Source organism: Glycine soja, chromosome 13 (genome assembly GCF_004193775.1).
Source record: "Glycine soja cultivar W05 chromosome 13, ASM419377v2, whole genome shotgun sequence".
In the NCBI taxonomy this organism is placed as follows: Eukaryota; Viridiplantae; Streptophyta; class Magnoliopsida; order Fabales; family Fabaceae; genus Glycine; species Glycine soja.
This window is the reverse complement of record NC_041014.1, coordinates 9,710,175-9,737,816: the sequence shown is the minus strand read 5'-3', so window position 1 is coordinate 9,737,816 and position 27,642 is coordinate 9,710,175. Positions and strand designations below refer to the sequence as shown.

The 27,642-nt window shown below is 37.8% G+C and overlaps 1 protein-coding gene across 1 annotated transcript; it reads right to left on the bottom strand.

Moving 5' to 3' along the window:
- Window positions 1-20,622: 20,622 nt before the first annotated feature.
- Window positions 20,623-27,314, bottom strand: LOC114382458 (linoleate 13S-lipoxygenase 2-1, chloroplastic-like). Its single transcript, XM_028341885.1, has 9 exons — window positions 26,866-27,314; window positions 25,401-25,669; window positions 23,972-24,212; window positions 23,522-23,842; window positions 22,891-22,976; window positions 22,689-22,799; window positions 22,300-22,613; window positions 21,900-22,166; window positions 20,623-21,607 (listed from the first exon to the last, which is right to left on the bottom strand). The coding sequence occupies exons 1-9, from the start codon at window positions 27,251-27,253 to the stop codon at window positions 20,848-20,850; spliced, it is 2,757 nt and encodes a 918-aa protein (XP_028197686.1). The 5' UTR covers window positions 27,254-27,314; the 3' UTR covers window positions 20,623-20,847.
- Window positions 27,315-27,642: the final 328 nt, after the last annotated feature.

The following is a 27,642-nucleotide window of genomic DNA, read 5'->3' as shown; positions in this document are numbered from 1 at the left end:
AAGCAAAACTATAAACTAGTGCTATTCACCAAAAATGCATGAGAACAAATGGCACGGAGCGTGTTTGCTCTTTGCCTCTATTTGGGAACCTAAGACAATATCTAGGGGTCTTTAATAACTATTTCCCCAACCATTCATAACTCACACGGCTGTTTTCTAGAGGTATCATCACTCAAGATAATAATATTGTGGTGGTATGGAATACCAGCGACAACACATTATAAAGAGAGAAAGCTCTAGACGAGGTTTCACTATTATCAAGCAAGTCGGAGACCTAGCATGATGATAGATTCACCTCCACTCCTTAAATTCCCATGAACCCGGGTGTAGGGCCCCTTTTTGCTCAAACCCGTGGGTGCTTAGAATGCAGTGTAAAGAATGCGAAATAGACAACAATTTATTTACATTTTACACAGTTCAACAAATGCACACACCAAAAAGAGGCAAAATAATAATATAATAAATGTCGCAACGTGCCCTTCGCGGGCGAGCGAGGGCGAGGCTCACGGATGCGCTTTCCAAAGGAGGAAAGGCGCGCGGAGTCGCCACCAACGTTTATTTGTGGAAAACGTCGGGAAAACTGAAGGAAACCGGTCAAAATGAGAATTTTAAGTTCGAGAGTTGTATTTACGCTTGAGGAAGGTATTAGCACCTCTTACGTTTGTCTCGAAAGACAACAGCCTTATTTCTAGAATTGTGGAATTGTGTTACCTTAACTTTTATTTCTTTTTATTTTTTGAGGTCGACAAAAGTGGGGCTTTTGCTCCTACGTACCCTCCTTTGGAGAGGAAATCAGACCTACGTAGTTCTTCCTTAAGCGTGAATCGAGTGATTCTTTTTACTTGAAAAGTGATCATTTTAAGGCATTGGACCTTAAAAATGATCCATTTTACTTGGTAAGAAAAACTGAAATGATAAATTTTCAAAACCCTATTTTTGTGGACGAGCTTGACTAGGCGAGTTGATTTTAGCCTTAGTTTCACTTTAGTTATTTAGTCAATTCAATTAAGAATGAGAACTCCCAAAGAGAAAACGTCCTACTGATTTTCCGCTTTACTTTACTAAAGAAATATTTTTTTTTGGTTATTATATTATTATTTTACCTCTTTTTTTTATTTCCAACGTGGTTACGGCACGACCGAACGGTCGGAATTCATTTTAACAAAAATTACCGGATGATACAATTCAAACGATCGGTGGAAATTTATTTTATTTTTACATTAAGCGACGAATGACTTAAATAAATGGCTTAAGCACGTCAAAAGGCGGTATAAAAAGTAAATGAAAAAGAGAATGAAAATACATGAAACGCAATGTGGACCACCACGGGTTCATAGAATGAATTGAAAAGCTTGGTTTGAGGTACTTACCCGTTGAAGATCGAAGAACAATGAAGAACGAATGAAGAACGCCGAAGAACGGTTGAAACCTTTTGCGAAATTCTTCACGGAAGCGTTTCGGAAGCGCCTCGGCTTAGATTTTCTTCACGGAAACAATTTTTCCAAGCAAATTCGAAAGAGAGAGAAGTGCCTAAGGGGCTGAACCCTTTTCTTCTTCACTTCCTCCCCTATTTATAGCAAAATAGGGGAGATGCTTGCCGCCCAACTCGCCCAGGCGAGCCAGGTTGCTTCCTCCAGAAGCAACAGCCTTCTGGAGGAAGCTTCTGGAAGGCCCAAGTGGGCCTGATTGCTATTTACACCCCCTTTTTTACTAAATGCACCCCCCTTTCTATTTTTTGTAATTCTTTTTCCGTAACGTTACGAAACTTTACGAATTTCGTAACGATACTTATTTTCCTTCCGCAAGGTTATGAATACTTACGGATTATGTATTTACTCCTTTTTTACCTTTCAAAGAAGTCACGGAAACTTACGGATTGCGCAAAAACACCTCTTTTCGACTTCCGCCACATTACAGAATTTCACGGAACACGCAAGCCTGCTTCCTTTCGATTTATGAGACATCTCGGGACTTCATTTATTGCATGTCATCAAGTAATAATCCCCGGACGAAATTAGGGTATGACAATAAAAAAAAATATCTTTTAATAAAATAATCAAAAAAAATCAATCGGATGTTTTTCTTTGGGATTTTTCTTTCTTAATCGAATTGACTAATAACCAAAGTGAAACTAAGGCTAAAATCAATTTATAAATCAAACTTTTGTCATCACTTAAAAAGCCATTTTTAAAGGTCCAACACCTTGAAATGGTCTTTTCCGCTTTTATTTGTTAAATGTGGATTTCTGAAGCCTAAAATCAACACGTAGCTTTGTTACCTCATTAAAAAAAACAAGAGATCATTAATGGTCCAATGCCTTAATGTTTTCTCTCCTTTCAAAAGAATTGAAAGATTGTTTAATGGTCCAACGCCTTAAATGACCTTTCATTCAATCAAAATATATCTTGCAAAAAAGGATAAAAATAATTTAGCCAACGTTTAGTTCTCAAAGAACTACGTAGGTCTGATTTCCATACCACAATTGAGGAATACGTAGGAGCAAGGGAAACACCCCTTGTCGACCACAAAAAGATAAAAAATATATAAAAGGAATAAAAAGACATAAAAAGAGTAAAAAAGGGAAGATAACAAATTGAAGTTATATTCGCACATTTGATTAAAGGTTGTCGTCCCTTGTAACGGACGCGTGGGGTGCTAATACCTTCCCCATGCGTAAATACAACTCCCGAACCTTTCACTTAAAGTTCGTAGACCATGCATTTTTCCGGTTTTTCCGACGTTTTCCTCCAATAAACATTGGTGGCGACTCCGCGTGTTTTCCTTCCTTGGAAGATGCACACGTGAGTCTCGCGTCGCCCTCCCGCCGAAGGGTAGGTTGTGACAGGAGACAACAATAAAGTAAAGATAATGGGAGAAGGAAATATTGGAAATTAGTACAAAACGCAGATAAAGAATGTTCTATGTGGATGGACTAAAGCATAACTTCCTGAGCATTAGTCAACTATGTGACTAAGGCTTCAAAATTGAATTCAGTAAGAATCGTTGTCTTATTAGTGAAGCTATGTCCGGTGAGGTTGTCCATATTGGCAAGAGAATAGGTAATATCAATATGTTAAACATTGAGCATTCATCATTTCATGAGATGAGTTGTCTGATAATTAAGATAGATGATTCTTGGTTGTGACATCATAGGACTACACACATACACATGCATCATCTCAATCATCTAGTTAGGAAAGACTTCATACTTGGCCTTTCGAAACTCAAGTTTGAGAAAGATAAATTGTGTGAAGCTTGTCAAAAAAGTGAAGCAAGTTAAAATCTCTTTTCAAAGTAAAAACATTGTTTCTATTTCAAAACACCTTGAACTTCTTCACATTTATTTATTTGGTCCCTCTAGAACTATGAGTTTGGATGGTAATTACTATAGCTTAGTTATAGCAGATATTACTCAAGGTTCACATCGACTTTGTTTTTGAAAACCAAAAATAAAGCTTTTCATGCTTTTCGCAAATAAATCCCTTGAAGAAGGTGCAAGAACCCTTCTAAATGAAACAAAGTTGCCTAAGTACTTTTGGGCATACGTTGTACATACTATTTGCTACACTTTGAACAAAGTACTTATTTGTTCGATTTTAAAGAAAACTCCTTATGAATTCTATAAAAGGAAGAAAACTGAATATTTCTCATTTGAGAATTCTTGGTTGCAAATGTTTTGTTTTAAACAATGGTAAAGATTCTCTTGGCAAATTTATTGCAAAGGCTGATAAGGCTATTTTTCTTGATCAATCATTGCATAGTAAAGCATATAGAGTATTCAATAAGAGAACTCTAAGTGTGGAAGAATTTGTGATGCAATCCTCTCTATGAAGGGACCAGTTACCAAAGCCATGAGCAAGAGGCTCCAAGAGGATTGGGCTAGAGCTACTAAAGAAGGCCCTAGGGTTCATGAACCTTAGGGTAGATTTTTGAGCCCTTGGGTCAAGGTTGGATCCAGTCTTTGTAAATATTAGAATAGGTTTTTCCTTCTTTTGGGCCTTGTATTTTGGCCATTCTAGTAGTATAGGGTTTTAGCCTTGTATTTCAAGGCATTTTGAGTAGTCTTTGTAGTAGGGACTTTTTTCTTGTATTTTCATGTATTTTTGGAATGGGGGTGAGCTTAGCTATTATAGAGGGTGTTTAGCTAAGCTCTAGCTTCTCATCTCAAGGAGGTGAGCTTAGCTATTAGAGAGGTGTGTGTAGCTAAGCTCTAGCTTCTTTAGGAATCTTATCGGGGAAGTTTCTTAAGGAGGTGAGCTTAGTTATTAGAAGGGTGTGTGTAGCTAAGCTCTAGCTTCTCAAGCAAGTTTTCTCAAAGAAACTTCCCAAGGAAGTTTTCTCAACAAAGTTTCTCAACGAAGCTACCTAGTCTATAAATAGAAGCATGTGTAACACTTGTTGTAACTTTGATGAATGAAAGTCTTATGAGACACACTTCAAAGTTCCACTTCTCTCCCTCTTTTATTCCTACAATTTCGTGCTCCCCCCTTCTCTCTTTCTTTTCCTCCATTGAAGCACCCTCTTTAAGCTTCTTATGCAAGGCACATTCTTGATGGTGAAGCTCCTTCTTCCATGGCTTATTCCCTAGTGGATGGTGCCTCCCCTCTCCTCTTCTCCTTTTTCTTGCGCTGCATCTCTATGGTGGAAAATTACCATTGAAGGACCTCATTGAAGCTCAAAGATTCAGCCTCTATAGAAGCTCCACAAGCAAGCTTCCATCAAGTGGTAATCTGAGCACAAGAGCTTCAAGTAGGTGCTCCTTAAACCTCCATTAATTTTTTGCTTTACCTTCTCTTCCCTTGTTGTTTCTTCATTTTTCTCCATGTATCTCCTCACATGTCTTGTGCTAAATGTTTTTAACATGTTTATTTAGAGTTTCCACCGATTAAACTTGCTATAGAAGCTAGATTTGATTTTCTATGGTTCAAATTTCTTGTTCTTGTTCTTGAACCATGAATTGTGTTGAGTTTAGGTTCCTTTGAGTTTTGTCTTGTTATTTTTTGTGGCTGAAACCTAAACCATAAAATTCTTACAAAAACATTAAAGTAGAAGAAAACCTCAAAAATCTAGAGTGACTTGTTCACCTGTTGTAGTTTTGTCATAGAAGTCATGTCTAGTCATGAAACTTGTCACATAATATTTCTTATGTTGTGCTGAATTTTATTTTTCTTGTTTCTTTGTATAACTCATTTTTGTTCATGAGTGTATGAAATTCTTTTAGCCTATTATTTGATTTGAGTCAAATCTTTGCATGTTAATTAGTCCTTAACATGTTCATCCAAAATTCTTCGAGAGTCTTTGATTCTGATCCTTTTCATGAACTTTTAGGTTTCCTTATGATTGTGTCTATTGTGAATTTGAGTTTTGGTGAATGAATTGCTGGTTGAAATTTTGATTCTAAGTGAATATTGAACTCCTAAAAATGTGGTAAACAAGCCTAGTGAGTTCAGCATACATAGGAAGGTTGAAAGTAAGCCCAAGGCAATCAATATCCCATGCTAAAAAAGTCTGAAATCGCTGGTGTTGGCAACTTGGACATACAAACTTGTAAAAATTACTGAGAATTGGTTACTTCTAATTTTAAGCTGAAATGTTTACTGAAATTTCTAGACGTCTGGAAAAAAGTTAGAGAAAAAGAACCAAGTGATTTGGATAAAAGGAAAAAATACTATAAATCACACAAGTTGGCAGAAAAATAAGTATCCAGGAAAAAAATGAAAGGGAAGTGTGCTTGCTGTTTTGGCTCAAAATTTATTCTATAATTGGTGCCTATTTTATACCAATCTCAGTTCCTAAATTTCAATTGAAAATTAGTGTGAAAACAAGTGTCAAAGCTAGAGGTTTGTTGAGTCTTTTTTTCAGTTTTTTTTACTCTACTCTAGAGTCATTCTAAGTTTCTCTTGGAGTCCTAGCTTGCTTCTATATCCTTTTCATTGCTTTAATTGTTGAATATTCCTTGAAAATTTGTCTTGTTAAAACTCCATTGGTTTAGCTTTCATTTCATTTTTTTTGTCTTTGTTTATTGCTTGTCTCTTTGTTTCCTTGTTTGTGAGTTGCCATATAGGGGAATTGGAAAGGAGGATTGGTGACATCCCTTGAAGAATTTGGGTCAAGAAGCAAGGGGCTAACCACCTTAAGAGTTATTGAACTAAGAAGCACTCCAAATTGAGTGAATCACAAAAGAGAGAAAAACCACCAAAATTGAGGACCTTTTTGCAATTTTGTAATTGACAATTTACTTACTTTCATTGCTTTCAAATTTTGTAACAAAAATTCCTTTCATTGGAAGTAAGTTGGGAGCCTCCAATAGGTCACCCTACTTCCCTTTATATGTAATATTTTTAGGCAATTTTCCCTTTGGATTGTGAGTGTTTTGTTGGGAACCTTAAATGTGGTCATCCAAACACTCTTAGGATTCGCCTAGTTTACATTTCTTGTTTACTTTCATAGCTTATTTCCTTTACCTTCCATTGTCAAAGATAATTTACCTTTTACCAATTAGTTTTTACCTTATCTTTCACACCTCTTTAAGTGTTTATTTGGGCTAGTTTCAACCATAGTTTCTTTTACCTTTTGTTTTCAAACCCCCCACTAGAAAGAACCACAACTTAGGAACCAACATGAGTCATCATTCAATTAGTGTTAATGGTGAGAGTACTAGTCATAAGGACCCTCTATCTAAAATCTTAGATGAGTTGAGTTCCCTTATGTTATGGAAAGAAAAACAAGAGAGAAAACAAAAAGGAAAAGAAGGAGTGGAAGAAATAAGTCAAGATGAAAGAGAAAAAATACGAGAGGAAGAAAGAAGAAAAATAATGAAAGAAATGAAAAGAGAAAAACATGTCTCCTATAGTAGTCATGACTCTTGCAAGAGTTTAAGTGAAGAACTTAGCGACTATTATAGAGGGCGTCATAGTTCACATACTAAACATCACTCCCAAAGAAGAGAAAAGGATAGAAGGCCTCAACAGGTGAACATTAGCCTTCCATATTTCCATGGAAAAGATAATGTTGAGGCCTACTTAGATTGGGAAATGAAAGTTGAACAACTCTTTGCTTGCCATCATATTAGCGAAGAGAGAAAAGTTCCATTGGCTACCCTTAGCTTTCAAGGGTATGCCCTCTATTGATGGACTTCCCTTGTTAGGTAATGAAGGATTCATGGGGATCCTCCAGTAGAGTATTGGAATGATCTTAAGAGTGCCCTTAGGAAGAGGCACATTCCCTCCTACTATGAAAGGGAGCTTATGGACAAGCTCCAAAGGCTTAAATAAGGGAGTATGAGTGTTGAAGAATTTAGACAACAAATGGAACTACTCTTTTTAAGAGATGGACTTAGGGAGGAGGAAAGAACAAGCATAGCTAGGTTCCTTAGTGGGCTTAATATGGAAGTAAGGGACAAGGTTGAACTCCTTCCATACAGGGACCTAGATGAACTAGTCCAACTTTGTATAAGAGTGGAACAACAACTAAAAAGAAAGCCTTCTTCAAAATGTTATGGCTTTCACTCTTATCCAAGGAAGGACCAAGCCCAACGAATTTTGGGGGCTGCACCTTCAAAACCCAAGGAGGATAAGGGTAAGACCATAGAGAAATACACCCCTAAGACTAGTTCCCAAGAAAGGACTAGCAACATTAAATGCTTCAAATGTCTTGGGAGAGGTCACATTTCCTCTCAATACCCCACAAAGAAAACTATGACTATGAGAGGTCAAGACATTTATAGTAGTCAAGAGAAGACTACTTCTTCCTATTGCTCTAGTGGAAGTGAAGATGAAGTAAGGGGTGAAGAGTCTAGTGAGGAAGTCTACCCCCATGAAGAAGGTGACCTCTTAATGATTAGAAGGCTCCTTGGAGGTAAATCTTGTGGTCTATCTCAATCCCAAAGAGAGAACATCTTTCATACAAGATGCAAAATTTTAGATAAAACTTGTTCTCTCATTGTGGATAGTGGATCTTGTTGCAATTGTTGTAGCACAAGATTAGTTTCCAAGTTGAACCTCACTATCATTCCCCACCCAAAACCTTATAAACTTCAATGGCTCAATGAGCAAGGGGAAATGATAGTTAACCAACAAGTGAAGGTACCTTTCTCTATTGGGACGTATAAGGATGAAGTTAATTGTGATATAGTTCCCATGGAGGCAGTACATATTCTTTTAGGAAGGCCGTGGCAATTTGATAGGAAGATCATTTACGATGGCCTAACTAATGAGATTACCCTCACCCATCTTGGCACTAAATTTGTGTTGCATCCTCAAACACCTTCACAAGTGGCCAAAGATCAACTAACTATGAAAGATAAGAGGGATGAGGAAGAAAAACTAGAAAAACAAAAGAAAAAGAAGGATAGTAAGGCCTTGTCTTCAAAGGCCAAGGGGAAGGAAAAAGAGGAAAAGGATTCCTCCAAGAAGATTGTTAAGAAGGAAAATCATTTTGCAACAAAAGGTGATATTAAAAGAGCACTCTTTCTTAAACAATCTTTCTACCTTCTCCTATCAAGGGAAACATCCCTTAGCACTGCCACAATTCCTACATTTGAGACCTTACCCCCAAAGGTCCAAGAACTCTTACATGAATTTGGTGATATATTTCCCAAAGAGATACCCCCTGGGTTACCTCCTTTAAGGGGAATAGAACACCAAATAAATTTAGTCCTAGGAGCAAGCCTTCCTAATAGGCCAGCCTATAGGACTAACCCTCAAGAGACTAAGGAGATAGAGTCTCAGGTTAAAGAATTGTTGGAGAAGGGCTTTGTCCAAGAGAGCCTAAGCCCATGTGTTGTGCCGGTGTTGTTGGTGCCCAAAAAGGATGGTACGTGGAGAATGTGTACAGATTGCAGGGCCATCAACAACATCACGATAAAGTATAGGCACCCCATTCCTAGACTTGATGAGTTGCATGGTGCCAATATCTTTTCAAAAATTGATCTTAAAAGTGGTTATCACCAAATCAGGATGAAAAAGGGTGATGAGTGGAAACCGCTTTTAAGACCAAGTTTGGTTTGTATGAATGGTTAGTGATGCCTTTTGGGCTCACTAATGCACCAAGCACCTTTATGAGGCTTATGCATCATGTCTTAAGGGATTTCATAGGTAGATTTGTAGTTGTTTATTTTGATGATATTTTAGTGTACAGTAGGAGCCTAGATGATCACTTAGGACATCTCAGGCAAGTTCTTTCAATCCTTAGGAAAAACACCCTCTATGCAAATATAGAGAAGTGTACATTTTGTGTAGATAATATAGTTTTCTTAGGTTTCATAGTTGGTAGAAATGGGGTCCAAGTGGACCCTGAGAAAATCAAGGCCATCCAAGAATGGCCCACCCCAAAAAGTGTGGGAGATATTAGGAGCTTCCATAGGTTAGCAAGCTTCTATAGAAGGTTCGTTCCTAATTTATCTACAATTGCATCACCTCTCAATGAGCTGGTGAAGAAGAATGTGGCATTTACCTGGGATGAAAAACAAGAGCAAGCCTTTGCCTTGCTCAAAGAAAAGCTTACTAAGGCACCTGTTCTAGCTCTTCTTGACTTTTCTAAAACTTTTGAACTAGAATGTGATGCCTCTGGAGTGGGAGTTGGAGCTGTATTGTTACAAGGTGGGCACCCTATTGCTTATTTTAGTGAAAAACTTCATAGTGTCACCCTCAACTACCCCACCTATGATAAAGAGCTTTATGCCTTAATAAGAGCCCTCCAAACTTGGGAACATTACCTTGTTTCCAAGGAATTTGTCATTCATAGTGATCATCAATCACTTAAGTACATTAGAGGACAAAGCAAGTTAAACAAGAGGCATGCAAAATGGGTAGAGTACCTAGAGCAATTTCTATATGTTATCAAATACAAAAAGGGAAAAACAAATGTGGTAGCTGATGCCCTCTCTAGGAGACACACATTGTTTTGCTCCCTAGGAGCTCAAATTTTAGGATTTGATAATATTAAGGACTTGTATGCTTTAGATTAACATTTCTCTCCCATTTACGAGAGTTGTGGGAAAAAGGCCCAAGATGGATTCTATTTGGCTGAGGGGTATTTGTTCAAAGAGGGAAAGCTTTGCATACCCCAAGGATCCATTAGGAAATTACTTACGAAAGAGAGCCATGAGGGTGGGCTCATGGGCCACTTTGGGATAGACAAGACCCTTGTCTTACTCAAAGAAAAGTTTTATTGGCCCCATATGAAGAAAGATGTACATAAGCATTGCACTAGGTGTGTGGCTTGTTTACAAGCCAAGTCCAGGGTGATGCCTCATGGGCTATACACACCCTTACCCATCCCATCTGCACCTTGGGTAGACATTAGTATGGACTTTGTCCTTGGGCTTCCTAGAACCCAAAGAGGTGTAGACTCTATCTTTGTGGTGGTGGATAGGTTTAGCAAGATGGCACACTTTATACCATGCCACAAGGTGGATGATGCTTCCCACATCTCAAAACTCTTTTTCAAGGAAGTTGTGAGACTCCATGGTTTGCCTAGGACCATTGTGTCAGATAGAGATGCTAAGTTCCTTAGCCACTTTTGGAAAACATTATGGGCTAAGCTAGGAACTAAACTTCTTTTCTCTACCACTTATCATCCACAAACTGATGGGCAAACAGAGGTAGTGAATAGGTCTTTATCCACCCTTTTAAGGGCTCTTTTGAAAGGCAACCATAAGTCTTGGGATGAGTATCTTCCTCATGTAGAATTTGCCTACAACAGGGGGGTTCATAGAACCACCAAGCAGTCCCCTTTTGAGGTTGTCTATGGGTTCAATCCCCTAACACCGTTAGACCTCATTCCCCTCCCACTGGACACTTCTTTTATACATAAAGAAGGGGAATCTAGGTCAGAATTTGTAAAGAAGTTGCATGAGAGGGTTAAGAACCAAATAGAGAACCAAACAAAGGTGTATTCAACTAAAGGCAATAGAGGAAGAAAAGAGCTAGTTCTTAATGAGGGTGACTGGGTTTGGCTCCATCTTAGAAAGGATAGATTCCCTACTAAAAGGAAATCCAAGCTTAGCCCTAGAGAGGATGGACCTTTTCAGGTTTTGGAGAGGATCAATAACAATGCCTATAGGTTGGACCTCCCAGAAGAGTATGGAGTCAGCACCACTTTTAACATTTCTGATTTAATTCCTTTTTCAGGTGGAGCTGATATTAAGGAGGAGGAACTAACAGATTTGAGGTCAAATCCTCTTCATGACACCTAAGCACACTTAGTGGAGAATCTTGGAATTGATCTTGGATTAGTGGGCTAAACCATAACTAAAATTCACTAATCATAATTAGTGAAATTTTGGCTCCAAAGTTTGGCTCCACAAATTCAATTTCAAATTCAAGTGAAATTTGAATTTCCATCCAATTTTGTGTGACACTTAGGTGTCATGAGGCATGAAAAGCATGAAGAACATGCACAAAGTGTGACTATATGATGTGGCAATGGGGTGTAGTAAACAAATGCTCACCTCCCCCTCTAAAATTTAATTGGATTGGGCTTCTACCAATTCAATTAAATTTATTTCCAACCACACACATCAAATATCCACTTAGTGCATGTGAAATTACAAAACTACCCCTAATACAAAAACTAGTCTAGGTGCCCTAAAATACAAGGGCTGAAAAAATCCTATATTTCTAGGGTACCCTACCTACAATATGGAGCCCTAAATACAAGGACCAAATATAATGACATCCTAGTCTAATATGTACAAAGATAATTGGACACAGGCCCATGGGCTCAGAAATCTACCCTGAGGTTCATGAGAACCCTAGGGCCTTCTTCAGCAGCTCTAGCCCAATCTTCTTGGAGTCTCTTGCTTATGGTTCTAGTGACTGGTCCCTTCCTAGGGAGGATTGCATCACAACTCAAAGTTCAACTTCTCTCTCTTTTTCTTCCTTCAATTTCGTGCTCCCCCCTCTCTCTTTCTCTCTCTCATTCTTTTCCTCCATTGAAGCATCCTCTCCAAGCTTCTTATCCAAGGCTCATCTTGGTGGTGAAGCTCCTTCTTCCATGGCTTATTCCCTAGTGGATGGCGCCTCCTCTCACCTCTTTTCCTTTGTCTTCCACTACATCTCCATGGTGGAAAATCAACATTAAAGGACCTCATTGAAGCTCCAAGATCCAACCTCCATAGAAGCCCCACAAGCAAACTTCCACCAATTTCTCTCACAATTAAGATCACACTCTCACCGGGTTACGATTAACGCATTCCTTCACAATCAATCTGACAAATCAACTAGCATTTTCAGTCATAATCCTAATTACATGTTCTTTCTCTTCTAATGACTGCATGCTTGTTCAAGGCATATGATCTATGCATTCCAATCCACTCAAATCATACAATTGCTTCATTCAGTTCAATCACAAACACTGAATTTCAAATCAGACATCAAACCACTAAATATAACCAATGCACTGTTCGATCATGCTTTTACACAAGCTACCAAACAAAATATAACTATAAACTGAATTTAAAAACTGAACTAGAAATTAAAAACTGAAACATAAACATAAAATGTACTAAAGACGGAATAATAATAAAACTGTTCAGAATGCAAGAAAATAAAGATTTTGTCAATCATTCTGCAAATGATCCTCTGCATGCTCGTTAAGGTCTAACACTGGTGCAGCTGGAGGGTCCTGAGCAAGAGGCTGATCAGGCACTGGTGCTGGGGCAAATGGCTGGGAATCATCAAGGACTGGTGCTGGTGATGGGTGAGGAACGAGCTCTGGTGATGCTACCTCTTCCTGAGCACTAGTTGGATCAGTCTCATAAACAAATGGCTCAGGAGGGACGGGCTCGTCATCCTCTAGCACAGGCTCTTGGGCTGCGGAGGCCTTATCCCCTCCCGAAGGAGAAGGCTGGACTCCAGGCCAAGCCACCTGGCTAAGGAACTCCTTTACGCTCATCATAGGCTGCAGGCCTGAGCTCTGTAAGTGCTTCATGATGATCACCTGTCCTTTGTGCAGGCTCTGCAACATAGCATATAATGTCTCTAAAGTAAAGGAAGATGGTCCTGTAGGAGGAGTTATAATAGGAGCTGGTAAGGGTGCAGATGCAGATGGGGCAAAAGAAGCTGGAACTATAGTAGAAGGAGCTGCTAATGGGGGAATCTTAGAAGATAGGAGAGTCTCTGACCTATTCCCCATGGCCTTGCAAGGCCCTCTAAAAGTGACTGAGGGGTCATCAAGGTTCCAGCAGTTTTTCTTCACGTATGCCAAGTTAATGGCTGGGCTGAGACTCTCAAAAGATAGTGAATCTGAAGTGACTCCCCTGGCCTTGCATAAAGCAGTGATGAGTGTAGGGAAATCCAGCCTCGAGGAGTCATGTTGTGCAATCATAGAAATCTGACTTGAGATAATATACCCCAAGTTCATGTCCATCTTCTGGATGATGCCGTAGATCAACCTGGCCCTATCCAGTGTGATGTCAGAAGTGTGAGAAGTAGGGGCTAGGTTCGAGAATGAAAGAACACTCCATGTCTGAGCGAGAGTGGTCAGGTTCTTCCTCAAGATCTTCAAGGGCAGCCCATCTGCATTCAGCTCAAATCCCCTCCCAGGGATGCATAATCGGGCTGCCAATTCCTGTGGATCTGGCCTCAGACGACAGAATCTGGAGTATAAAGGTAGCTCTCCCCCCTCCTCTATAATCACAGGGATCTTCAGAAAAGTATTCAAAGCATCTGCATCAAACTTGATCAAGTGACCTTTGTTCGTTGGTTCCGGCAAGTGCACCGGATCGCACAAGTAGTATAAAACGGTAAGAACCGAGTATCGAACACTCAGGGAACTTGTGTTATTTGGTAAGCTATTTCAGCAAATAGGTGTCTGGTGTGTAAAAGTAAGTGTGAATATGAACATGTGTATAAACTATCTGTGCAAAAAGAAAGAAAATCACGCGAGAGAAATTATGTGTAAAAACAAGTAGAGAACATGTTGGTCTTCCAAATAGGTGCCTGATGCTAAAAAGATATTCTCTATCTAACATTGCTCATGTGTTCTAATGGTGTCTCCTGAGATACTAAACCCCGATTCCTCATGATAGTTTTGTCTAATCCTGATCAAGCATCGTCCGCAGATTCCTCTTGTAAGACTAAACTCAACTAGGACCGCATTAAGACACATACTAAACTAAATTATCGCACCCCAATTCCTCGTGAAAGCACGACAACTCAGCCTTGCATTATCAAGGACTTTAGAGTTAGACCAGTTTCCACTATTGAATGACCCTAACAAAGCATGCATCTTCGTGATCAAGGTAAAGGCATACTGAAATGAAAAGAAGATAGCACAGAGAACACACAAAACATCATTAAGTAGATAGAAATATATTTACATCAGGTACCTACAGGGAAGATCCAACAGAGGATTTAGCTTTCCATACCAGGATGCCTTCTTAACAACAAAGAGAAGAACAAGATGAAATATTGCAAAAATACAAGTGGTGAGGATGTCTCCTTGATGTGTCATTATTTTATCCCATTTTCTTAACCCTTTTTGCACCATTTTAATTACTTATTAGTCTTAATTGTCAAATTAATTAGGCAGTTTTATTATTTGGGCTCATTCAGCTAATTTGATGTTTTTAATCTAATTTCAGGAATTAATGAAGCATTGAGCTTAATCCGGATTTTGGTTGTGGACTTAAAGAGGGAAAATAAAGCAATGTTTACCTTAGTTAATTTTTAATTAGGAGATTGCAATTTTATTTTATGTTGTTCAGTGTTTATTTTGTTTTGGGCTAGAATAATGTAATAGGGCCCAGTGACTTTGAGTGACCCTTATAAGTAGCAGCCTTGGGATTCGTGTAAAGGGGGATTCCATTATTGAGAGCAGAGAGTTTTAGGGTTTTACGTTTTGAGCTTGGTATTACTATTCACGTGAATGCATTTTTCGATTTTCTGCTTCTAATTGCAATTTTGTTTCTGTTCCTTCTTCTACCTTTAGTTTCATTTTCGTTTTCTGCCTTTAGCTTCATTTACGTCTCTGCTTCTAGTTTCATTTACATTTTCTGCTTTTGTTGAACTTATGGAAGGATAAATTTCTAGTGTTTTTTCCCTCTAAGGATGAAGCGTAACTCTCTTTGAGGTTTTGTTTTTAATGTTGCTCTCCTATCTGTTTTCCCTTCACCAATTAACCCACATGCGTTCTGTTAATCTGTGCACACTTCATGTTCGATTAATTTCCTCTGTGCTTAAATTACGTTCGTGCTTAATGAACAAGGAGTTAATTGGTGTATGTGTTGCTTAATTAGGCGAGTTTGTGAAGTGCTGATTTTCACCCTCTCGCTATGCCAATCTACTGGCTTAGCGAGCCATCCGCTGAGCGCAACACTCCTCGACTGAGCGCAAGGAAGAATCTAGAAGAAGGATGAGTTGTGCTTGTTCACTGAGTGAAGGGCCATCCCGCTAAGCGCACCACTTCAGTCCATTCACTGAGTGAGAAAAGCCGCGCTAAGACGAAATTCACTAATGCGCGCTAAGCAGTTCAGAATTGTGCTAAGCGCACGAGCACGAACAAAGCCACCTATTTAAGCCTGAAATCAGATTTTAGAAGGGAGTTTGGCCTTTTCTTGAAGCTTCTGCATGTATAGAGAGTTCTAAAGAGAGAAAGGTCCAAGTTCTAGAGAGTTTGAGAGATTTTGTTGTGTAAAGATCTGCAGAGACCAGAGCTTGAAGAGGAAGCCGTCCTGAGAGCTTCATATGAGTTTGTGAGTGATTGTGAGGTCCTAGAGGTGGAGGAGACATCCCCACTACTTTTATTTCTGCAATCTTTCATCTTTCTCTTCTCTTTGTTGTAAAGGAAGCTTCCCAATTAGGGAAAGCTAAATCCTCTGTTGGATCTTCCTTGTAGGTACTTGATGTAAATATCTTTTTATCTCTCTAATGACGTTTTGTGTGTTCTTTGTGCTATCAGTATTTTATTTTAGTATGATTTTACCTTGATCACGTAGATGCATGCTTTGTTAGGGTAATTCAACAATGGAATTTGGTCTGATTCTTAGAACTTGATAGGACAAGGCTAGTTTGTCGTACTATCACGAGGGATCGGGGTACGATAACCTAGTTGTTGTATGTTTGTCTTAATGCAGTCCTGGCCGAGTTTAGTCCAACAAGAGGAATCTGCGGACGATGCTTGATTATGATTAGGCTAGACTATCATAAAGAGTCGAGGTTTAGCATTTTAGGAGACACCATAGAACGCATAAGCATTGTTAAGTAAAGAATATCCTTTTAACATCAGGCACCTATTAGGAAGACCAACATGTTATTTAGTTGTCTTTACACATCATTACTCACATGATTTTCCTTTTAATAGTTAGGTTACACACCTGTTCATAGTAAACATATCTCTTTTCACACTAGACACCTATTCACTGAAATAGCTTTACCAAGTAACATAAGTTCCGAGTGTTCGATACTCGGTTCTTCCCATTTTATACTACTTGTGTGATCCCGGGCACTTGTCGGAAGCAAACAGTGGGCCATTCTTGGATGGCCTTCATTTTCTCAGGGTCCACTTGGACCCCATTTCTACCAACTACGAAACCTAAGAAAACTATATTATCTACACAAAAGGTACACTTCTCTATATTTGCATAGAGGGTATTTTTCCTAAGGATTGAAAAAACTTGCCTGAGATGTCCTAAGTGATCATCTAGGCTCCTACTGTACACTAAAATATCATCAAAATAAACAACTACAAATCTACCTATTAAATCCCTTAAGACATGATGCATAAGCCTCATAAAGGTGCTTGGTAGTGAGCCCAAAAGGCATCACTAACCATTCATACAAACCAAACTTGGTCTTGAAAGCGGTTTCCACTCATCACCCTTTTTCATCCTGATTTGGTGATAACCACTTTTAAGATCAATTTTTGAAAAGATATTGGCACCATGCAACTCATCAAGCAAATCATCAAGTCTAGGAATGGGGTGCCTATACTTTATCGTGATGTTGTTGATGGCCCTACAATCTGTACACATTCTCCACGTACCATCCTTTTTGGGCACCAACAACACTGGCACAACACAAGGGCTTTGGCTCTCTTGGACCCAACCTTTCTCCAACAATTCTTTAACCTGAGACTCTATCTCCTTAGTCTCCTGAGGTTTAGTCCTATAGGCTAGCCTATTAAGAAGGCTTTCTTTTGGGACTAAATCTATTTGATGTTCTATTCCCCTTAAAGGAGGTAGCCCAGGGGGTATCTCTTTGGGAAATATATCACCAAATTCATGTAAGAGTTCTTGGACCTTTGAAGGTAAGATCTCAAATGTAGGAATTTTGGTCGTGCTAAGGGATGTTTCCCTTGATAGGAGAAGGTATAAAGATTGTTTAAGAAGAAGTGTTCTTTTAATATCACCTTTTGTTGCAAAATGATTTTCCTTCTTAACAATCTTCTTGGAGGAATCATTTTCCTCTTTTCCTTTCCCCTTGGCCTTTCAAGACAAGGCCTTACTATCGTTCTTTTTCTTTTGTTTTTCTAGTTTTTCTTCCTCATCCCTCTTATCTTTCATAGTTAGTTGATCTTTGGCCACCTGTGAAGGTGTTTGAGGATGCAACACAAAATTAGTGCCAAGATGGGTGAGGGTAATCTCATTAGTTAGGCCATTGTAAATTATCTTTCTATCAAATTGCCATGGTCTTCCTAAAAGAATATGTCCAGCATCCATGGGAACTATATCACAATTAACTTCATCCTTATATGTCCCATTGGAAAAAGGTACCTTCACTTGTTGGTTAACTATCATTTCCCCTTACAGTCATTTCTTCAGGGATCACTTAGAACACTTGGAGGTTGCATTTCAGGTCTTAATGGAATGAAAGATTACACTAAAATTTTCCAAATGTTCCTTTGCTCAGCAATAGATCGAGTACTTGGGTCATGGAGTTTCCGGCCAAGGAATGCAACCCTTATTGGACAAGATACAAGCCATTCAGCAGTGGCCGCAGGCTCGCACGGCACGAGCACTCCGTGGGTTTCTGGGTCTCGCTGGCTTTTATCGACGATTTATAAGAAGCTATGCTACCTTAGTAGCACCACTCTCGCAACTTTTAACTAAGGAAGGATTTACATGGACTCTTGAAGCTACAGTTGCCTTCCAAAACTTGAAGAATGTCGTGAATAATTCCCCAGTATTAGCACTTCCTGATTTCACCAAACCCTTCGTGGTGGAAACAGGCGCCTCCGACTCAGGAATGGGCACAGTGTTGTCACAAGGAAGACACCTAATAGCCTTCTTTAGCAAACAGTTTTGCCCTAAGTTACTCAGCTCCTTCACCTATGTTCGTGAACTAGCTGCCATTACCACTGCTGTTAAGAAGTGGAGGCAATACCTATTGGGGCACCACTTTGAAATTTTGACGGATCATAGAAGCTTAAAAGAATTAATGAATCAGGCTGTTCAAACACCGAAGCAACACTGATATTTGGCATGTTTGTTGGGTTTTGATTACTCTATACAATATAGAACGGACGAAACTAACATGGTTGCATACGCGTTATCACGATGTTCAGAGGAACCAAGTGCCTCGTTTTTCATCCTCTCAATACCTCACTTTGCATTTCTTGAAGATCTGTCTAAGGAATTACAATCGCATAATGAATTTATAACCTTAAGGGAGAAGGTTCATGCAGACCCAGCCACCTACCCTGATCATGTGTTAACACCCAACTTTAATTTGTATCAAGGGCGTATTTGGATACCCTCAGACTATACTTTCATCAAAGCTTTGCTCACGGAATTTAATCAAACACCAACAGGAGGCCATATGGGTTTTCGAAAAACCTTGAATCGTGTAGCATAAAACTTCACGTGGCAAACAATGAGTAGTGACACTCGTAAATTTTGGCCCAGTGTGTAGATTGTCAACTCGTGAAGTATGAACCTGCAAAACCTCGGGGTTTATTATGCCCGTTACCAGTTCCATCGTAGCTATGGGAGGACCTCTCCATGGACTTCATCGTGGGACTTCCAGCTTATCGCGGCAACACTTGTGTCTTTATGATTGTTGACCGCTTTTCGAAAGGGGTACACCTCGGTATGCTTCCCTCCCATCATACGACACAAAGCGTTGCTCAGCTCTTCATGGAATTAGTAGGCAAACTCCATGGCATGCCCAGAAGTATTGTCTCTGATCGTGACCCACTGTTCGTCAACAAGTTTTGGCAGGCTTTGTTTCATTTGAGTGTCACTAAACTCATAATGAGTTCTTCCTACCACCCCCAAACAGATGGCCAAACGGAGGTGGCAAATAGGATCATTGAACAATACTTAAGAGCTTTCATTCACCGTAAACCAAACTCCTGGGGTCGCTTCTTGTTATGGGCTGAGTGGTCCTATAACACTTTCGTCCATTCCTCTACGGGAATGACACCCTTCAAAGTAACATTTGGACGTAAACCTCCCACTTTCCCGCAATATCTCACAGGTACGGCCAAGGTGGAAGCAGTTGATGACTTGCTCAGTCAACGAGAGGTTGTATTCACCTTACTTCGTCAGAAGTTACTGAAGGCCCAAACACATATGAAAGCTGTTGCATATGGGCATCGAAGGGATCACGAGTTTCAAGTTGGTGAATGGGTTTTAGTTAAACTATGGCCATATTGTCAGTCCACAACCTCAGGTGCAGTTCATTCTAAGCTTGCAAGACGTTTTTATGGGCCATTCCAGATCACCAAAAGGATGGGACCAGTTGCTTATAAGCTAGCCTTACCTGAAACCTCGCGAATCCACCCAATGTTCCATTGTTCAAACTTAAAACCCTTTGTAGGGACTCCCGCATCAGCACCAATGGAGGAGCTTCCCCCGTTAGCTGTGGATAATCAACCAGTTCTAACCCCATTAGCTATTCTAGCTCACAAAACCATTCCTTTGGATACAGGGCTGAAGCAACTTGTGCTGGTTCAATGGAGAGGCCTGCACCCTGACGAAACATCATGGGAAGAATGGATGACCCTCCAAGCAATACATCACCTTGAGGACAAGGTGTTATTCGAAGCAAGCGGGAATGATACGAATAGTGGAGTAGGGGTGCAAGCAGCAAGGCCCAAAAGGCACAGTAGCACGCCCATTCATCTGACAGACTATGTAATAAACAGACCATGAAGGCATGAACATGCGTAGGAGGGCGCTCGAATATTCTAGAAGGAATAAAGAATAAAGAAGAATAAATCAATAGGTTAGGATTTTTGTTAAGAAGTTAGTTTTTCTGTTGTAACCACCACGCGTGGCTATAAATGTACGAACGGGCTTTGAGGAATGCAAGAAAAATATCTTCTCTCTTGTTCTCAAGCTTTCTTTCTCTCTCTCTCCCTTTCTCTGGAGGACAGTTTGGGCCTCGAATACCAAACACTATCAGTTAACCATTATTGGCAGTGCATTTATATGTTGATGCTTATGACTGTTACTGTTTAGCTATCCAATTGTTGAACTATTAATTGTGATTTTAGTTTTATTTCTACGAGTTTTATACATCATAATGGTTTAACAAGTTGCAAATTTTTATTGTTCTTTTCTTTTATAGTAGTTACTTCAAAAATAAGTATTAATCCTTGGACCTTGGATAAAGACTTTATTGAACTTTTTTATGTGACGTGGAGTCAATCTTGAAGGATCACCGCCTTCATCTATTTTTGGTTAAACTAGAAATTCCGGTACAGTTTCTATTTACATCATGAATGCATTCTTCTCAGCTTTGGAATAAGATCCATAGTCATTTCGATGTTCACACAAAGGACAATCTTTTTAGTTGTGGAATAAAATTCTATGTGAATATTTTATTAAAGATTCCACAAAACACATACATTGCATTAGTAAGAAATTAATTATAAATATTGTATATAAAATAACAATCTTTAAATAGATATGCTATATGGAACACCCTTTCCAGTGACTCCAGGCCCTGAGAATGGCTTCATTAGTTCATAAGGCACCACCCCAGCTCCATTCCTATTTTTCAAATCACAATTTGCATTCCTTGAGTCTATAATACCTTCAATCTCCTTCAATTTCGTACTAAACCTTTCAAAGGCTGCCTTTATAGTTTGATTCTCAACCCACGATTGTTCCACATATTGCCCAATGTACTCTTCATCTGGCGAATGATTCGATAATAAATTCAAAACTACCATCACCAAAGTTGCTTGAATTTGTGATGGTAAAGACTCCAAAAATGTTTTCTCCGGGTTGTTTATGAGTTTTTCCAACTCTTCCTTCGAGGGGTCCTCTGTAGGAATGTTATTTCTAACAATTGTTGGCCTATTAGGGAAATAGCCTCCATAAGTATATTGGGCAAAGTTAACAGCTGCATGATGAGCAGATGATACCCATGCTATAGTTGTAATGATTTCAATAAGGTCCTTTGGTGTTTTAAGATTTGGCCACCATGGTTCTTCAGATTTGTCTCCATGACCAACTGTTCTAATTTCTGTCCACCATGCTTGGAGCTCTTGGTCAAACTCTATTGTGCTTGAGCTTGGATAGTAATGGTTAACATACTCAGATACCCATTCTTTGATGGCATCCCATATAAGGAGACCATCATTGGCGAAAGGGTAATCTTCAATTGTTAGCTTTAGGCCATGTGGTGCATTTGGATCCGCCACAGCCATTCCTCTGATAAAAAAAAATTACATTAATAAGTGGATGCTTAATGTGGTTTTGAAAAAGAAGAAAACATAATTAAACTAAGGGGTTGTCAGAAACAGGGTTTCTAACACATTCTTTTAAAAACTCTCTGTCAATGAGTATAATTTATTTCAAAAACATCACGTGTGGCTTGTTAAATTAGAAGTTGGATTGCCCACTAAATTTCTTGATTTTTAATCAATTTCAACCAATAAAAAAGTGTTTAAAAGTATATTGCTAGTATTTCTCATAAAACTAAAACCCCTTCTGTTAACTTTACCTAAAAATAAGATCATTGGGGAGTGCTTGCAAATCAAATTGCCAGAGTTGATCGTATGCCACAGAGCTTATTTCCATTGAATATTTTCTAGGAGAGAACGAACTTTCAATGACCCCATTTGCACTGATAAGCACCTCGCGGGCTAGTGAATTGATCTCCATGGTATATCTCATATGTGGATGCAGTAATCTATAGATAGGGTGCATGGTGCTTAGTTGTCTATTTGTTGCAATGATGAAGGGTTCTACTGCACAATGAGTCCTTAACCTATAAAAATGAACAATTTATGTGTATAAAGTTAGGACCACTTAATACTTATCAAACTTCCCACACCAACTAATTGGTAGGATCGTTGTATCATAATGCTTGGAAAAAGGGAATAATATTACTGATCACTCACCAATGGCTTACTAGTTCATGATAACCAGAATCATGAGCAAGAACATGAGCTTTGGCAAGCCTCCAAAGCCAGAGTTTGGTTGCATGAGAACTTGAATGAGTAGCAGGTGTGAAGACTTGCTTCCATTGTGGCTTACCTTCCATATCTGGTCTTGTGAGCTCAATAGCTAATGGTTTTAATGTGCTTTGTTCAGTTAGAAAGAATAGAGTTCGTGATCCATATAATGTGGTTCCCTTGATTTCTCTCACTTTTCTTACATATGGTAAGAATAAATCATGGTAGTCTAACATAAACAACTTCTTCTCCTTAATGGCCTACATGTACCCAAAAATGAAGTATTTTTAATCATAACATAATCTAATTTAATAAGGTCAATGATGTTTTGGTACCTCTTCAACTGTGCAATAGCCAATTATTTGTGGTTCAATGACTTCTTTAGTGATAGCTGATTCGGGTGGACCATAGATTTGGGGATCTAATTTACTTCTCAAGGGCCATTCCTACATGATAAAAAAAATGAGAACAAATTATTGAAGAACATTTTGTGTGTGACACTAAAAGCAATAACAAAATATTTTGTGCTACTCTCACCTTGACCAATTGGATGCTATATGGGTTGACACCTGCCAAAGTTTCCCTAGCAAATTGCTCATCTGACAACCAAAAGAATCTGTCCCCTGCAATTTCCAAACTCGCAATCATATAGAGATTTAGAAATTTTTTTAGTTTGTTTATCTTTATTTTAGGTAAGATTGTGCTAGCAACTTAAACTTTGACTCATTATATTAAGTTGATTTCTCTCTAAAGATGATTGAAACTAGTTTTGATTGCCTTTTATATCATCCAATTGTTAAGAAAATGAGACAAGTCTAGAGTTTCCACCTTAAATCTTAAAGACTTTCTAGCATCACGTGATTAATTTAGAGTTCAATCCGGTTAGACACATTAAGTTTTCATAACTCTCAATCCTTATCACAAATCTTTAAGGGGGGAAAGTCATCGATAATGAAGTTAATGATGTCAATAGTCGAATGCCAAAAACTTGACTAGCAAGTAGTAACTAGTTTATCTCATCATGCAACTATTTAATATTAATACTACATTAATTTGGAAGAGCAATTTGTACGTAACAATAGTATATGACACAAATAAGTTCTAAAGCAAATAATGGTGTTATAAGCAATTGTTTCTTATTATAATTATCAATTTCAAATTGACTTACTCTTAAATGCATCCGGAGTATCGAAACGCAAAAGGTTCTGTTTATCATTAACAACACTGAGTAACTTGGGAATTACTCTTTGAAGTGCATTCCCATTGGCTTGAAGCGCTGGCACGTGAAATCCTTCTTTATAGAGCGTGTCTATGTCTTCGAAGCTCACAAATCCAAGGCTTTGGTCAGTGAGAATTGCATCTAAAGATTCCAAAACTAAACTTACTGCTGAGGATATTGTAGTTGTTGTGAACTGTGTTTGCTTTATCTCAGAAAAAATCTCATCGCGAGGAACATAGAAATTCGATGCTTTCTTCTCAGAAGAAGGGTCTGTATAACAATATCAAAACCAAAATCAGAATCAAACAAAAATAGTCCTTTTATTCATCAGTTCATTTAAGTTAAAATTTATATATAGTAGAGAACTAAAAAAAGTCACACGTGAGAAAATTAGATGACCTGCTTCTGAGTGTTTTCGACCAGTACGACACCGTCTTGGATATGGATATTGTCTGGTGCCGCCAAGAACAGGCCTTTTGAGGTCAATGTTGCTATCAGGATCACCAAGATCATTGTATACATCATAGTCGTATATCCTATCAGTGCTTTTGCGTTCTCCTTCTCCATTTCCTCTTTTTTGCTTCAATTCCTCTTCCCTCAACTTTCTCAATCCACTTGGTGTTTGTGATGGCAAGTATGACTGTTCCATGGATAGGTTAATTAATTAGTTAATTAACTCCAACACTATATAATGTCAAAGATTACAAAATAAAAATAAAATGGAAAGAAAATAAAAACAAACGAAATTTTTTTATGTGAAAGGTAGATGTACAATAAATTTTAAGGATAAGCAGGTTTTTTCGGAGGATAACGGTGTGAATGTATGGTGAAATCAAAAGAAAAATGTTTCTTCTATTTCTAATGTTTGGTTGCCGAATTCAGCATTTGTCGTTGAATTTTATCATTTTCCATATTACTTGACGTAGCAATCAAAGCTAATGACAAACTTAATAAATTCATGAATAATATAAAAGAACTCTTAAGAACAAATAAAATATTATAAAATCATATAATATTGCGTGTAACATTTCCGAAGGATTGCTGTCGATGTGGACTGTTTGGGGTAGCATATATAGTGGTTGGTGCATGCGTTTGGGATGATCAGTTTCATGAGAAAACATCGGAGAAGTCAAGAATTTTTTTTTTTCTAAACAAGAGATATATGAAACTTCTTATTTGTCACTCAATTATTCCCCCTCCTAGTGGGTTGTTTCATTTTGAAGTGAATGATATCTCAAATTGTAATTTTAGGTCTAAATCAGAGATTGAATCTCAAATCTTAATTTAGGGACTCAAGTGTCGGATTACTTGTACAAATAATTTTTTATTAACTATTTTTGTATCCAAAACCATATAAAACAAGTCCTTAAGTTTTATTTGGTCTCCCATTATATCTGTCAATTTACAATTTTTTTTTTTCAAAATTATATATTAATCTCGTAAACCAAGAAACATAAAGTAGTTTTTAAAATTTTATTTTTGCCTTTCATATTTCTAGTAAGTAAGATAAGAAATTAAGCATTAAAATATTACAAGAAATTTGACCTATAGTTACACGCTAGGTAAAAGTTGCACTAAAAGTTAAAAATCTAGTAGGTATATGTCCCTAAAAATAACCGTAGGTATATGGCAAAGTTCTAGTAGAAAGCGTGAAAAGCTATTCAATTTTAAAAAAAAAAAAATATTTTCTTAGAAATGTTGGTATTTAACTAATTTAATAATATCATTAATCTAAGTACATCGGCAATTATTTTGAAATAATGAAGTATATATCAAAATATATTTTTCCATGAAATTGAAAACAGCATAAAATGTGAGTGACTATCACCTTGTCAGAAAAGAAGACTCTCTTCACAGGACTATCACTCTTTGGCTGAATCCATGAATCGCAGGTAAAGTGCAGAGGACCATTAGGGAAGCCATCAAGGACTATGCTCTTTAGAAACACCTCATTGTGGTCCTCATTCTGTACTAAAACAGCACCCACATTCCCGAAAGCTTCTGGTAAGTCAAATGTGGCCTCATATAGAACTTCATCCTCCTTTGTCTCTGTTTTGTGCACATTACTTTTCTTTGTCTTTCTCTCCGAGTTCGATTCTTCATTTATAGAAAATAAAGAATAAGCATAATTAAGAGAACCAAAATGAAAGAGAGGGTTCGTAAAATTTTAATTTACGTACTAAGAGAGATATATTAAATATATTATAGAATTACTCACTTAAAAAGAAAATAATAATATTTTAATATATTAATGTTAATGTAATTTTTTTTCGAACTATGACAATTATTTTAAAACTAAGTCGCATTCTTTTAGGGAATGATATTAAAAACTTCTAAAATAAACTTTGAAAGAAAAACAGAATCTAAAGATATTGTATCACGAGTGTCATAGATCACTTAAAGGTTCATCAATAATTAGTTTACTCGCAGTTTACTCTTTTCTTATATTTGTAGAAATATAAAACATATACTAATAAATTTGTAATAAATCATGTACTCGATCTATTCAAATAATTGAGTTTGACTTCCTTAATTTACTCATTTTTCACTTGCAAATGAAGGATAAAAAAAATCAGTTAGGTACCATCCCATCTTTAAAAGATGAAGCATATACTAACTTTCATGTCAATGAAATATATACTACAAGAAAACAAATCATTTGCATCAACACAATTCGATCTTAATAATTTTGTGTATAGTTTGGATTAACCTATATCTATGAAAATAACTTAATTTAATTACAATTTTTGAAGAATTTAGAATGACAAATTTGACTTTTCTTTGCTCCGGATAGGATTTTATCCAAAGTATCTATCGTTTGGACAAGTGCCAAATTGCAAGTGGTAAAATGCAATTGTGACGGTGACTTCACTAAAATTTTAATGACACGTTTTTTAAGACTCTACTATCAATTTTTTTTTTATTGAGTGAAATTTGCATGACTTCCACTAAAATATCCTGATCTTATTCTCCGTGTGATGAATCTCATTCTTAAACATGTGAAATTTATTTCAATTCCAAAATAATGAAGAAGAAAAAATGTTAGAAACAGATTTTTTTTATTTGAATTTCTTCAAGTAATTGTTGGGGGCTGGGGGGACAGATGTTAAATAAGGTTCGTCTTATTCGTCATGTGATGGATTCCATTCTTAAGCCTGTGAAATTTATTTGAAGTTCAACTAATGAAAAAAAAATGTTAGAAACAGATGCTAAAAGATTGTATTACTAACACACTTTTCTATAACTATATATGGATAAGAAAATACCGAAGCCAATTAAGAAATTGAACTTACTTGAATCAATCTCATCGCTCACAAGCTCCAAAACAAGAGTTTTCCCAACCAATTCTCTGATCCCATCAAGACCTCCATTGACAAGATTTCTTATAATCCCACCCCCACTTTGCTTCACAGTCACAAGGGCCTTCACACTTTGAGATGTGGTGATGGTGTTGGCGTTTTTGGTTGTGGTTGCCATCACAACTTTCATGCCACGAGACACACGCCCTATGTGAAACTTACTCTCTCTCCAAGTACTAGGCAAAGAGAGTTTAGAGTGATTTAAAAACCAACTAATTCTATGGCTATTGCGAGTATCTTTCCCACATATATATAGAGGGAAAGATGATGCACTATTGAGGACGCTTATTTGGTGAACATGTGAATTCTTTAACGTCATCATTTTGATCTAAGAACTAAAATCTCAGCCCTATCGTTGTTAATCACAATATATTGCTTTTATTGTAAAGTTTGAGAACTACCATGTAGGGAGGAGAGGGGGTCTATTTATATTCGACCATAGACGATCCACGTGGCGTACGGACAACTTAACAAGAGACATTTAATTATTTCAAACACTTTTTGTAAACGACAAAAAAAATGCTGAAATGCAGACACAAAAGATAAAATCTTAACGAGGATTATTTGGAGGTTTCTTTGGAAAGAGATTGCTCTTACGCGTGTTAAGGATTCACACCTCGGACTATTTTTATGAAAAATTCTCAACTAGGTTCTAGGGGCGGCTTTGCGCGTGGCCTGAGGAGACCAACACTTAATTTCATTTTTCAATAA